The 14,695-nt window shown below is 45.8% G+C and overlaps 1 protein-coding gene across 3 annotated transcripts in view; it reads left to right on the top strand.

Moving 5' to 3' along the window:
* FBN3 (fibrillin 3) overlaps positions 1–14,695 on the top strand; it is a 160,134-nt gene that overhangs the window by 101,108 nt on the left and 44,331 nt on the right. For all 3 annotated transcript variants that reach the window (XM_087948788.1, XM_087948789.1, XM_087948790.1), the window contains 8 exons: positions 1,262–1,387; positions 3,973–4,095; positions 4,377–4,499; positions 6,334–6,495; positions 7,916–7,984; positions 11,613–11,738; positions 12,513–12,638; positions 13,457–13,606. In XM_087948788.1, coding sequence (XP_087804914.1) covers positions 1,262–1,387; positions 3,973–4,095; positions 4,377–4,499; positions 6,334–6,495; positions 7,916–7,984; positions 11,613–11,738; positions 12,513–12,638; positions 13,457–13,606 — 1,005 coding nt within the window. The remainder of the gene's footprint in view (positions 1–1,261; positions 1,388–3,972; positions 4,096–4,376; positions 4,500–6,333; positions 6,496–7,915; positions 7,985–11,612; positions 11,739–12,512; positions 12,639–13,456; positions 13,607–14,695) is intronic.

Here is a 14,695-nt window from a genome sequence, read left to right as displayed (position 1 = left end):
TGGTTCTAGTGATTCGGTAGTGCCGGCCAGCAGTTGGCCCTGCCCACCTGCCCCCGCCCTTTCCCGTCCTATATTTCCTTTGTTTCTAGCTCAGCTGATAGGCGCGGCAGAGCGGATTGCCGTGCCTCAGCTGTTTTACTCACCAGCGCTGATGGTAAAGTAAGTGTCGGGCTCTGAGTTCGCTACAGAGCCCGTCAGCTCCGAACACACCTTGCAGCAAGTCGGCTGGCAGTGGAGAATATCACCTTAGCTCTGTTGACGTCGGATCTGTATTGTTGCTTGTGTGCTAGCCGAAGGTGTTGAAGGTTGGCTTTTTTCATGTATCGATGTGGTGCATATTGTTAGAGGGGGTTGGGGCACATATAGGTGGTAATTAAGCATTGCGTTAAGACATGGTGAAGGTGGCACCAGGTGGGGATCAGTTAGTGAGGGTTGGAATAGGTTAGGGATGTAGACGTGTTATAGGGCCATGATGGCGAACCTATGGCACATGTGCCACAGGTGGCACGCAGAGCCATTTGTGCCAACACGTGAGCCGTAGGCAAACTTACCTCACTGTACATACACGCGCCTCCCAGCTGATTTTCGGCCTCCCAGAGGCTTAAGGAAAGCCTTTGCAGGCCGAAAAATAGGCCTGTTTCATCACTTCCGGTATTTCTGGGAAATACCGGAAGTGATGAAACAGGCCACATTTTTCAGCCTGCAAAGCCTGCAGAAGCTTTCATGCAGGGGGCATAGGGGGGGCCACACACACAATGTCTTCTGGGTGTTGGCATGCGAGTGCTCGCGCACAAGCGCACATACAATTTTTGGCACAGGAGCCCAAAAAGGTTAGCCAACACTGTTATAGGGTTAATAGCATTTAGGGATAATCGGTTAGGTGTGGCCAGAATTAGAACTGTGTATAGGCCTGGGTGTGGTGGGGTGTGTCTCACGATAATGGCAATAAAAGGACAGGGAGCAAACTCAAACCCAATGCTAACCTTGCCTGGCATTTAGCCATTCTTGCCTGATTAGAGTATTTGTTGTTTGCTGATATATTGAATAAACCATCATTATCCTAAAGAGGAGCTGGAGTTTGGATTCAGTTAAAGACAAACCTTCAATATTCAAGGACTGGCTGAGAATAAGTTTTCATGCTTAAAATTGCCCGTTTTAGAATGCTCCACGCATCCCCCCTCAGAACCGGTTGTAAAATATTTTGAATTCTACCACTGTCGGCCGAGAGGAAGGCCTGACCATGCCATGTTTTCCCCTCCAGATGTGGACGAATGTGCTGACAACGTCAACCTCTGTGAGAACGGGCAGTGCCTCAATGCCCCCGGGGGCTACCGGTGTGAGTGCGAAATGGGATTCAACCCCACGGAAGACAGTAAGGCTTGCCAAGGTGAGCTCATTTGGGAACTGGAGGGTTGAAGGAATTGGGTATTCATGAAAAGAAAGGTGATGTCAGACCTGGACCCAACTTGGTCCTTTCGGAAAGAAATCCTCTCAACTCCGTTTGTAGCGAAAATATTATTTTCACTAAAAGCTACCCGGTTACACTAAAGCAAAGCCAGAACTAAGGATGTGCATGCGAAGCTTCCCTAGTTAAATTTCTATGGAGATTCTCCGTCATTCAGGTCGTGGTTGTCCCAAATTTGCTTTTTTTTCCCCCAGGAGACAACTGGACATTTTGTTTTTTTTTCCTTGAAGAGGTTTCGCTTCTCATCCAAGAAGTTTCTTCGGTTCTAGAAGACAGTCAGAGCTGAAGAAGCTTCTTAGATGAGAAGCAAAAAGTCTTCAAAGAAAAACAAGAAAGTCCATTGCCTCTTGGAAAAAGCATCTTTGGGATTCCCTAGTTAACGTTCCTTTTTCCATTCCACTCCTCCTGTTACCTCCCCGGGGTCCAGACATATTCAGAGAAGATGTTTGGGTAACTGTCCCTGCAAAAGTTGGATAGATGGAGAGGTGTTACAATCCATTCCCAGGTCAGTGGCCGTGGGATGTCCCAGGATGGTATGAAGATTGCTTTTGGTTTCCCCTGTCTTCTTACAGTTCCTTCCCCTCAAGGATGACAGGCTAGGGGTGACATGAGAGCAGTGTTCCAATATCTCAGGGGCTGCCCCAAAGAAGAAGGAGTCAAGCTACTCTCCAAAGCACCTGAAGGCAGGACAAGAAGCAATGGATGCAAACTAATCATGGAGAGAAGCAACTTAGAACTAAGGAGAAATTTCCTGACAGTTAGAACAATTAATCAGTGGAACAACTTGCCTCCAGAAGTTGTGGATGCTCCAACACTGAAAGTTTTAAAGAAGATATTGGATAACCATTTGTTTGAAGAGGTGTAGGGTTTCCTGCCTAGGCAGGGGGTTGGACTAGAAGACCTCCAAGGTCCCTTCCAACTCCAGCTGCCTGGAATTTGGCAGTTCAAATCTCACTAGGTTCCAGGTTGACTCAGCCTTCCATCCTTCTGAGGTGGGTAAAACGAGGACCCAGGTTGTTGGGGGGACCAAGCGGCTGACTCTGTAAACCACATAGAGTGGGCTGTGAAGCACTGTGAAGCAGTATATAAGTCTTGAAGTGCTGTTGCTAACTCTGCCCACTGCCAGGAGTTCGATCCTGACCAGTTTGAGGTTGACTTAGTCTTCCATCCTTTGGAGGTCAGTCAAATGAGGACCCAGATTGTTGGAAGCAACATGCTGACTCTGTAAACCGCTTAGAGAGGGGATGTAAAGCACTGTAAAGTGGCATATAAGACTAAGTGCTAAGGGGGAAGGAAGGAAGGAAGGAAGGAAGAATAGGAAGGAAGGAAGGAAGGATAGAAAGGAAGGATAGGAAGGAAGGAAGGAAGGAAGGAAGGAAGGAAGGAAGAATAGAATAGAATAGAATGAATAAGAATAGAATAGAATAGAATAGAATAGAATAGAATAGAATAGAATAGAATGGAATAGAACAGAACAGAATGAATAAGTAATAGAATAGAATAGAATAGAATAGAATAGAATAGAATAGAATAGAACAGAACAGAATGAATAAGAATAGAATAGAATAGAATAGAATAGAATAGAATAGAATAGAGCAGAATAGAGCAGAATAGAATAGAATAGAATAGAATAAGAATAGAATAGAATAGAATAGAATAGAATAGAATAGAATAGAATAGAATAGAATAGAACAGAACAGAATAGAATAGAACAGAATAGAATAGAATTCTTTCTTGGCCGAGTGTGATTTGATACACAAGGAATTTGTCTTGGTGCAAATGCTCTCAGTGTACAAAAAAGAAAAAATACATTCATCAAGAATCATAAAGTACAACACTTAATAATAGTCATAGGGTACAATAAGCAATCAAGGAAAGGAAGGAAGGAGAGATGGGAAGGCAGGCAGGCAGGAGGGAGGGAGGGCGGGAAGGAAGGAAGGAAGGAAGGAAGGAAGGAAGGAAGGAAGGAAGGAAGGAAGGAAGGAAGGAAGGAAGGAAGGAAGGAAGGAAGGAAGGAAGGGTGGGCCGTGGTGGTGCAGTGGTCAGAATGCAGCATTGCAGACTAATTCTGCTCACTACCAACAGTTCAATCCTGACCGGCTTAAGGTTGACTCAGCCTTCCATCCTTTTGAGGTCAGTCAAATGAGGACCCAGATTGTTGGAGGCAACATGTTGACTCTGTAAACTGCTTAAAGAGGGCTAGGAAGCACTGGGAAGCGGTCTATAAGTCTAATAAATAGCCATATTTTCTTAGAAGCTTCGAGGCTACCAGCGCTAGTTGCTAGTGCTATTCTGTTAAACTTCTCAAAAGTTTGAGCCAGAGCGTGGATGGGACTGGGAATCAGACCCGGGTCCAATAAAACACCATTTGAACCCACAACAAATCAGGAACGGACAAGATGCTTGAATGCAACAAATGCTCATCTTGTTATGGGGATCCTTTGGCAGCTTTTTGAAGCAAGAATTCTGAGGTGAAAGCCACCCAAATCCGCTGTCTTTCCTTTCAGACATTGATGAATGCACCTTCCAGAATATCTGCGTCTTCGGCACCTGCCAGAACCTTCCTGGGATGTTCCGTTGTGCCTGTGACGATGGGTATGAGCTAGACAGGAGCGGTGGGAACTGCACAGGTGAGCAGGAAGGACCCATCCTCGCTACAGGTAGTCCTACCGCCACTTCTTTTGCCAACTTTCTGAAGTTGGAAGGCCACCAAAAAACGTGACTCGGCGACCGGTCTTTGCATTCCTCTGCCCGTTCCTCGCTTGCAAACACAAACTAAGGAGATTGCCACCGCAACAGCGCCAGTGGTTCGGCAGCTCCTTCCGCCAAGGATGTGGCCCCGTCAGCCATTCCCAGACAGCGCTTAACTCCTTTCCCCATCTCTCTCTCTCTCTCTCTCTCTCTCCGACAGACGTCAATGAGTGTGCCGATCCCGTGAATTGCATCAACGGCCTTTGCGTTAATACGCCAGGCAGCTACCTCTGCAACTGTCCTCAGGACTTCGAGCTGAACCCCACCGGAGTGGGGTGTGTCGGTAAGGAGGACCCCCCCCCCAGGGTGTGCACAGGCAGATCCACCATGCAGTGCTGTCCATGACATTATTGTATTCCATAAACTTATATGCCACCCATTGTTCTGACCTAGGCGTCCCAAAATCACGAATCCCCTCATCCCGATAAAACCCCTTTTATTTAGGTTAAAGTGAATTCCTCTTCAGCAAAGTCCTGGCAAACAGTCTTTCGTGAGATTTCATAACGACAGACCTTTATCAGGCTTGGAGAGTTGCCAGGCCGATATCTTCCAAATGTCACGCTGTAGCAGCAATTACTTGGCAAGAATTGTCAGGAACAGATCTTCACCCTAATGAATTGAACTAATTGTCTCCTGCCAAACCCTATTCCCCTTTCACTCCTCTTTATTCTTTATTCACTCCTCTTTATTTATGGGAGGGTCCATTCACTGCCCACCTGAGCCTTTACTCCCGAGTCATCCCTTGTTCCTTAACTGTTCCCTTTGTCTGGCAGCTCTGTGCATGCGCACACTGGGAACAGGCTCCAGCTGTTCTTCTGCCCCACTGATCTCCGATTCCAAAGGCAGCTGATAACTGTCAGGCAGCCCTGGCCCCATCTCTGCCTCCAATGCAGAGCCCTCGTCAGAGCCTTCCCCAGACTCCAGGACTGGCCCTTGTTCCTCCCCAACCTCCTCACTGTCCGAGTCTGCCACAACACCCATCTCCCCGTGCAACTTGCAACTTGCAGTGGCTTCCAATTCTTCCTCTTCTTGTGTCCTATCCGTCATCGGACATTGGTGATCGTGTCGGCGATCCTATTTTAATCAACAGCTGCACAAGAAAGAGCTGCTGAGTTTTGTCCAAACCAGACAAAATTAGATTTTGAAGCCATGATATTCTTCTTCTGCTTGGAGCTCGTTTGCCTTCAATCTTTCCCTGGAGGATGAAGCAAAGGGTGGCTGTATTTTTCCAGGTGCCACATCCCGTGTCCGAAATATTCTAACCTTTCGCTTTTTAATGGTTGTGATGATTTCCCTTGGCTTTCCCAAGCGGTTTATCACCTCCTCGTTTCTGAACTGATCTCTCTACACGTCATCCTTAGTGAAGCGTGCAAACCAGCATCTGCATTTCCTTCATTGGATGCTGCCTCCTGTCCTGGCCACTTTTCACAGAGGCACGATTGAGTGCATTTTAACAAACTGCATCCCTCTTCGGTTTGGTGGCCGCAGCGCCTCAGATAGAAAGTCTCTTCAGAGAGTGGTGAGGGCAGTGGAGAAGATCATACGAAGCTCGCTTCCTGTTATTCAGGATGCTCCTTATAAGCACTCTGGGCTTAGAGCTCAAAACATTGTTAGAGACCCCACATCCCCGCTTCACGGTCTGTTTCTGTTGCTACTCTCTCTGGGAGGGCATTTTGAAGAATTTCTAGCAGGACTTTACCAAATTCTTTAATGGCTTTGTTCCCTATGCCATCCCTCTGGTAAATTTGCAAGATTCGTTTCTCTCCCCATGGACATGGATACATCTGAACTAGACTGTCATGTTTCTCTGTGTCATATAATATATGTGGGTATTTTTGTATTGAGTGGCGTGATGGCCTAGAGGTGGAGCTCTCACCACACAGTCAGGAGGCTGTGAGTTCAATCCTAGATAGAAGCAGATATTTCTCTCTCTGGGCACACTGAGAATATATCTGCCGGCCAAAACTCCGCATTGGCAACAGGAAAAGCATCCGGCCATTAAAACACTCTGCTAGCTCCATTCATTTGCTCAGACTCCACCCTACAAGGGATTATGGGGTCATTAAATGAAGTTTCCTTCACTTTCCTTCTGTCTCCCTCCCTCTCTCCTTCCCCAGACACCCGAGTCGGGAACTGTTTCCTGGACACGCAAGACCGCGGCGACGGCGGGATCTCATGCAGTGCTGAAATCGGCGTGGGCGTTACGCGGGCATCCTGCTGCTGCTCCCTGGGCCGGGCTTGGGGGAACCCCTGCGAGCTGTGCCCGGCCGCCAACACCAGTGAGTAGAGCAGCCGCCATGCCAGGGCTCAATTCCTGGAATGATTGGTTTGTGTGGCTGATTTCCTGTGGGATGTTTGCCCCTCAAATACTGGGAAGATTGCAAGGTGTGATCTCCTTCCTGAAGAAATTTCAAAGCAAAGTGTGATCACATCCTTGACACCCTAGATTTGCTGACCCCCCTGAACTCTTCTCCACGGCCAGGAAACTTGTGGGCAAATCCGAAAAGGAGAATGGTTTAGTCCAGGGGACCTCAGGGACCACCAAACTCATAATTTTAAATCCCGCGGACCACTAACATGAATTTTGACTAACGGCAGCTTGCTGACGTTGGTGGGAAAGTCGGTCCCATGTTCCAGAGCTGCAATAATCACAGGACTGGCCCTTTGGTCGTCCCGGAGCAGCTGCTCCTCCACCTGGGTGCACCGGCCTGCCATGGACTGGAACAGCTGCTCCAGGATGGTCAAAGGGCCAGTCCTGTGACTACTGCAGCTCTGGAATATGGGACCGACTTTCCCACCAACGTCAGCAAGCCACCCCGGGGCGGATTTCCTTCCCGGCCATTGGTCTTATCTTCCAGTTCCAGCTTGCGTGGCTTTACTCAGAGTAAGGTTTGCTCTTGGCCAGAGGGTGGGGGTCAGTGGGTGGGCGGGCCATGTGGGTGGCATAGCCTTGTGTTTCCGTGCAGCCTGGATTAATTGCTTTGGGGGGAGTGCTTTGGGGGGGGGGACATTTCTCTGCAGACCACCAAAATTTTCTCACGGCCCACCAGTGATCCCTGGCCCACTGGTTGGCGACCACTGGTTTAGTTTATATCCCTCTTCACCATCCCTGGTCTGATCTGCTTCATTGCTTAGCCTGGAGAGGAAGTTGGAAGACGGGGAAAATGACCTCAGACTCCAAAAGAATCAAAATTATCTTAATTTTAATGTGCTTCCAGATCTCTTTTACTGGAAAGGTGTTTCAAAAAAAAAAAAAAAATCCCACAATATTTTTCAACTTTGGCCACTTTAAGAATGGTGGACTTCAACTCCCAGAATTCTGGGAGTTGTAGCCCACCCATCTTAAAGTGACCACCAAGATTGAAATAAAGATATCCCCAAAGTCTAAACTCCATCTGGAATTCACTTCTCACCAGTGGCGACATGCTACCGGTTTGCACCAGTTCTACCTATCTGGTGGTGCCACCTGGCAGTTGGCCCCACCCACCCGCTGCCGTTCTTCCCCATCCTATATTTCCTTTGTAGCTCAGCTGATAGGCGCGGCTGATCAGATTCCCGCCCCTCAGCTGTTTTACTCACCAGCGCTGACGGTAAAGTAAGTTTTCATGCTTAAAATTGCCCATTTTAGAACTCTCCACACGCACCCCCAGAACCGGTAGTAAAATATTTTGAATTCCACCACCGTTTCTCACCCTACAGCCGAATACAAGACCCTCTGTCCAGGTGGCGAAGGCTTCCGGCCCAACCCCATCACGGTCATTTTGGAAGGTAGGTCAGTGGGTCACTTGGACAGGGGGAGAAGGGGCTGGAAAGGATCTCTTGAGCCCACCTGAACTTAGAGACCCTTTGAAATTCAGCACCGGAGAGCGTATTTCGATGCCAAAACCTTTGCGTATTAAAAAAAACCCCATCCCATTACTTAATGGCAGCCTTGGGAAAAATTCCCCGGCTTTAAAAGAACATCCCAAGAGCATTGTTTGTATCAGGATGATGAATTGTGGGAAGAGAGAAAGGGGGGGAGAGAAAGAGAAGAGAGACAGAAGGAGAGAAAGAGAGAAAGAAAAAGACAGAGAGACAAAAAGAGAAAGACAGAGAAAGACACGGAAGGAGAGAAAGAAGGAAAAAGACAGAGAGATACAGAGACAGAGAAAAAAGAAAGACAGACAGAAAGAGAAAAAGAGAAAAAAAGAGAGACAGAAGGAGAGAAAAAGAAAGAAAGAGAGAGAAAGAGAAGAGAGACAGAGAGACAAAAAGAAAAAGACAGAGAAAGACAGACAGAAGGAGAGAAAGAAGGAAAAAAGAGAGAGAAAGCAGAAAGAAAAAAGAGAAAGAGACAGAGAGACAAAAAAGAGAAGGAGAGAAAGAGAGAGACAAAAGAGACAAAAGAAAAGACAGAGAAAGACACAGAAGGAGAGAAGAAGGAAAAGACAGAGAGAACAGAGAAAAAGAAAGACAGACAGAAAGACAAAGAGAAGAGACAGAAGGAGAAAAAAGACAGAGAGACAAAAGAAAAAGACAGAGAAAGACAGACAGAAGGAGAGAAAGAAGGAAAAATACAGAGAGAAAGCGAGACAGAGAAAAAAGAGAGAAAGAGACAGAGAGACAAAAAGAGAAAAAGATTTGGCTGCAGAATAAAGCAAAATATTGAATTGGATTGATCGGCCGGGCCAATCCTTTAATCAGGAGTTGGCACGTTTTTGGATCTCCGCTGCCATTCAAACTAATTAGTCGGTGATTTACAAAGTTACGGCCATTGTGTGTGTAGGCTTGGAACACATTTTGAATTCTGGTGCCATTCTTCAAGCTACTCTCCAGAAAAAAAAAGCTGAACATTTTGCCAAGAAGGTTTCAGATAATGAGACTCCATGGCAGCCCCCAGGAACCCGTGGAGATCATCTACTCCACCAAAGGCGAACATTTTGGGCTCCTCTGCATGCCAGAAAGTCAGAACATGCCTCACTTGATTTTGCACGGCATGTCATTCCTCCACCTCAACCCTGTTCTGACCCAAGACTTGTTCAAATGAAACAAGCACAAAGTATGTATAAAAGCAAGCCTTTTTAATGCAGCGCTGTGAATTCTGTGCATTCACAGCCAAGAGTCATTCAAAATTAATTGTCCCAGATAAGAGCGAGCCCTTTCAAGGTTGTGAAAGGCTACCAAGAATAAAAGGCTAATTGCAGATAAATATCCCAAGCCAGAAGTTTCAAAAAAAACAAACCGGAGTAAGCAGGGCTTCAACGAGGACTCTGAGTAGAAAGAACTTCTTTGCTTCCTGCAAAGAAGCCAAGACCAAAGGCTGGCTTTTATCCCTTATGGGAGAGACCATCATCTTGCAGCCTTACTCCCGAGTCACTTTCCTTCGAGCAGTCCTGGGCGCACGTGCACTAGGCACAGGCTCCTCGGGGGCCTCTTCCTCACTGCTGCCAGACTCCACGACCTCCGAAGGCAGCACCCACTCTCTGATAGTCCTGGCCCCATCCCTGCATCACACGCAGGCCCCTCATCTGAGTCCTCGCTCTCCGAGACCTCCGCCATCCGCACCTGCTGCTGGCGAACCACAACAACCCCTGAACAAAAGAGAAATTTTATTCTTTACCTGTTTGTTTCATTTTTAAAATAACACAGTCCAATTATGTGTATTGTTATGTCGGTCGAGGTCTGCCTGTCTTACATTAAGAAATCACATAATACAGAAAAATAATGTGATATAAAGAATTATTATGATACAATAATTACAAAAATGAAACGTGCGTCCAAGGAAGTTCTCAACGCACGACCACCGCCAAGCCCCAAATTTCCGTGGCTAAGCAGGACGGTCGTTAAGTGAGTTTTGCCCCATTTTACGACCTTTCCTGCCACAGTTGTAAAGTGAATCGCTGCACTCCTTAAGTTAGTCACCTGGTCGTTAAGCGAATCTGGCTTCTCCCACGGACTTTGCTCGTCAGAAGGTCGCAAAAGAGAATCATGGGACTCCGGGACGCTGACGCTGTCATAAATATGAGTCAGTTGTCGAGCTTCCAAATTTTGATCACGTGACTGCACAGATGATGCAATGGTCCTTAAGTGTGAAAAACGATCATAAGTTGCTTTTTTCAGGGCCGTTGTAACTTTGAACAGTCACTTAATGAACTGTTGTATGTCTAGGGTTATAACAATATAACCTATAACAATAATGGCTAAAATTCAAATAAATAAAGTAACAATTACAACAACAACAACAATAATAATTATACCTAGGATGCTGGCAGCAACCTATATCACCCATCAGAGCCAGTCAATGATATTTGTGATACATTTTTAAATGTTCAGTTGACTGATTTTCATGTTTAATGAATAAATGTTTATTACAATTAATAATATTAATATTAATAATAATATTGATGATGATGATGATATGTGGACTTTATACACTAAATTAATTAATAATTAGGATGTCTTTATTATTTAAAAGAATGATAAGCACACATAATAATTAATTTAATGAATGAAGTCCACATATTATTACGGCTCCTTTTTTTGTGCATTTCATATTTAATGAATAAAAGAGATAATACACGGACTTCATTCATTAAATTAATAATTAGGATGTCTTTATTATTTAAAAGAATGATAAACACACATAATAATTAATTTAATGAATGAAGTCCACATATTATTACGGCTCCTTTTTTGTGCATTTCATATTTAATGAATAAAAGAGATAATACACGACTTCATTCATTAAATTAATAATTAGGATGTCTTTATTATTTAAAAGAATGATAAGCACACATAATAATTAATTTAATGAATGAAGTCCACATATTATTACGGCTCCTTTTTTGTGCATTTCATATTTAATGAATAAAAGAGATAATACATGACTTCATTCATTAAATTAATAATTAGGATTTCTTTATTATTTAAAAGAATGATAAACACACATAATAATTAATTTAACGAATGGCCAACATATTATTATCTCTCTTTTTTGTGAGTTTCATGTTTAACGAATAAAACAGATAATAATATGTGGACTTCATTCATTAAATTAATTAATAATTAGGACTTATTTATTATTTAAAAGAATAAACACACATAATAATTAATTTAACAAATGAAGTCCGCATATTATTATCTCTCTTTTTTTCCTTTTTTTTCCTTTTTGAGTTTCTTGTTTATGAAATAAAACAGATAATAATATATGAACTTTATTCATTAAATTAATTAATAATTATGATTTCTTTCTCATTTAAAAAGAATGATAAAGACACACACTCTTCTCCATTTGTGTCTCTCCACTAATTTTCTCTGGGATCCCGTTTTGGGGAGAGGGGGGACAGAAACCCATCCCCCGCTTCCCCCCCTCCAAAAAAAGTCAGACCCTTTTATCTTCCTTTCCTCTCTCTCACAGATATAGACGAGTGCCAGGAGCTGCCAGGCCTGTGCCAGGGAGGCAATTGCGTCAATACCTTTGGCAGCTTCCAGTGTGAGTGCCCTCCGGGCTATTACCTGAACGAGGACACCCGTATTTGCGAAGGTGGGTCTGTGGGGGTGCAGGGGGGGTGAGCTCTTAGGGAAGGGGGTGTATGTACCCAATACAGTCCGTGGACTCTCCCAGCCCATTCACTTAGTGTAGGGCCTCCCAACCTTGATCCCTTTAAGACGGGGGGGACTTCAACTCCCAGAATTCCCAGGAGTTGAAGTCCACTCGTCTTCATGGCTTAATGACTTTGGGAGAGATTGACAGGGTCTGTTAGCCCTATCTTTATTGTAAGGTTATATTAACAGAATCTTTCTCTCCCTCCCCCTCCTCTTTTACTCTCTGGAAAACTAGGGAGGGTCTTTTTTGAGTTGCTTCCTACACCCTCCTTTTCCTCTGCCCCTTGTTGTAGCTTTTATGTCTGGGGCAGGAGTGGGCTGCTCCCGGTTCGCACCGGTTTGGGCGAACTGGTTGTTAATTTTACATCTGGTTCACCGAACCAGTAGTTGCAATGACTGGCTTGGGGAGGCCATTTTCACCCTCCGGGAGGCTCGAGGAAAACCTCCGGAGCCCAAGGAGGGCAAAAACAGCTCCCCCACCTTGGTTCAGGAGGCTGACTAGGCCACGCCTACCCAGCAGCCAGGCAGAGAATTGGTTACTAAATTTTTTGAAGCCCACCTCTGGTCTGGGGGGGTCTCCGTCCTGTCTCCTGAGGTCATCCCCCCCAGCAGGGACCCCCTTCTTCAGATTTCCAACCTTCATCCTGGGACAGCTGACCGACTGACCTGCCCTTGGTCCCTGTTCCCACAAACTTTGATGTGTCCTTTCCAGACATCGACGAATGCTCTGCTCACATCGGCATCTGTGGGCCGGGGACCTGTTACAACACACTCGGCAACTACACCTGTGTGTGCCCTCCGGAGTACATGCAAGTCAACGGAGGGAACAACTGTATGGGTACGGAGGGTCCTGCGGGGTGGGCTTAAAGGGAGGAGAGGGGCAAATGGGGTGAGGGAGCGATCCGCCTCTGTCTCCTAGGATGGGTTGATGCCCCTCCAGGTAACTCAGCTGAAAAGCTAGGATGAGGATTTCATAGACTAACCTAGCTATCAAGGTGTGATCTCCTGGATGGATGGGTGGGTGGGTGGATGGATAGATAGATAGATAGATAGATAGATAGATAGATAGATAGATAGATAGATAGATAGATAGATATTAGAGTGGTAGAGTAGTAGAGTGGTAGATAGTGATAAATAAAAGAGAGTGAAAGATGGAAGGATGGATGGATAGATGTATGTGTAGTTATAGTAGGTAGGTAAGTAGGTAGAGTGATAGAATAATAGATTAGAGGGTAAGAGATGGATGGAGGATGGAGAGATAGATGATTGATAGATGGTAGATAAATAGGTAGATAGATAGGACAGACAAATACACAGACAGATAAGTAGAAAATAGGTAGGTAGGTTGATAGATAAATGATAGATAGATGATAGATAGACAGACAGACAGACAGAGACAGACAGACAGACAGAAATCTAGACACAGAGAGCATAGCAATAGAAATAGAGAGGCAGACAGAGATAAGCAGGTCTTAGTGGAGGCACTTCTTAAAATGTCTCGGCCCCCTCCCAAACAGATCAGACTCTACCAAACCGGTGGGGCGGACCAAACCAGACAGGTGGGGCGGTGGCCATCTCTTTATCACCTCCACCCTTTGGGGCTGAGCGCTGGGAGCTTCTCCACCTGCTGACGTTCCCCGGCTGCCTTCCTTTCAGACATGCGCAAGAGCCTTTGCTACCGGAACTATAACGACACCTGTGAGAACGAGCTCTCCTTCAACATGACCAAGAAGATGTGCTGCTGTTCCTACAACATTGGCAAGGCCTGGAACAAGCCCTGCGAGCCCTGCCCCACGCCCGCCAGCTGTGAGTGGCCCCTCTGTCCCATCGCCTCTGTGGTCGTTAAGTCAGACATCATGGCTGGCCATTAAGTGAATCTGCAGTCCTTAAACAAATGCTGTGTTTGTTAAGTGAACCCACTGTTCACGAGGAGTTTTTGCCCCCAAAAAAACCCAGAAGGAAATGCCATTTTTTTGGCAAAAACATCCTTAAACCATGTTCAAGTGACGGTGGGACTCTTCAAATGGCCTCAATTGCAGGCCAGTTGCTGAAGGCCCGAAAAGTGGTCACATGACCGGAGCATGGTTGTCCGAGCTTTGGAACTGGGTTGTAAGTTCCTTTTGGTCATCATAATTTCAATCGTCACTGGCCATAACTTGAGGATTACCTGTAATTTTTCAAGCAAAGTCGCTTGGATATTGTTGTGGCCCTCCAGCGGCCAGCAGAGCTGGTGGCAGACTTGGACAGTGAGGAGGTTGGGGAGGAACATGGGCCAGTCTTGGAGTTTGAGGTAGGCTCTGATGAGTGCTCTGTGTTGGAATCAGAGATGGGGCCAGGGCCGTCCAATATCAGCTGCCTTTAGAGTCAGAGATCAGTGGGGAAGAAGAACAGCTGGAGCCTGTTCCCGATGAGCATATGTACAGAGCTGCCAGGAGAAGGGAACAGTTCAGGAACAAGGGTCAACTCTGGAGTAAAGGCAGAGGTGGGTGGTGAATGGCCTTTCCCATAGGGAATAAAGAGGACTGAAAGGGGAGTGGGGTTTTCAGGAGACAATTAGTTCAATTCATTAGGGTGAAGATCTGTTCCTGACTTCTTAAAAGGGGTTTTGTCGGGACAAGGAGTCCGCTTCATGATTTTGTGAAGCCTAGGTCAGAACAGATATGGCCTGTGCTAAACCAGAGTTGTGGGGTCCTCGGTGCTCTCTGAGCTTGGTAGCTTTGTTGCAGACATTTCATTACCAAACTAGGTAATATCATCAGTCTTACTAGGGAGTGTGATTGGCAGAGCGCAGGAGGAGGAGGAGGAGGAGAAAGGGAGGAGGACAATGGCTTGACGGCCTTAGTACTCTCTGAGCCTGGTAGGTTTTTTTTGCAAAAGTTTCATTATCAAACTAGT

This window comes from Notechis scutatus, unplaced genomic scaffold (genome assembly GCF_049901735.1).
Source record: "Notechis scutatus isolate UNSWTSFEM ecotype Mainland unplaced genomic scaffold, rNotScu1.2 NSCUSCF20, whole genome shotgun sequence".
Classification (NCBI taxonomy): domain Eukaryota; kingdom Metazoa; phylum Chordata; class Lepidosauria; order Squamata; family Elapidae; genus Notechis; species Notechis scutatus.
This window is presented reverse-complemented; position numbering and strand designations above follow the sequence as displayed.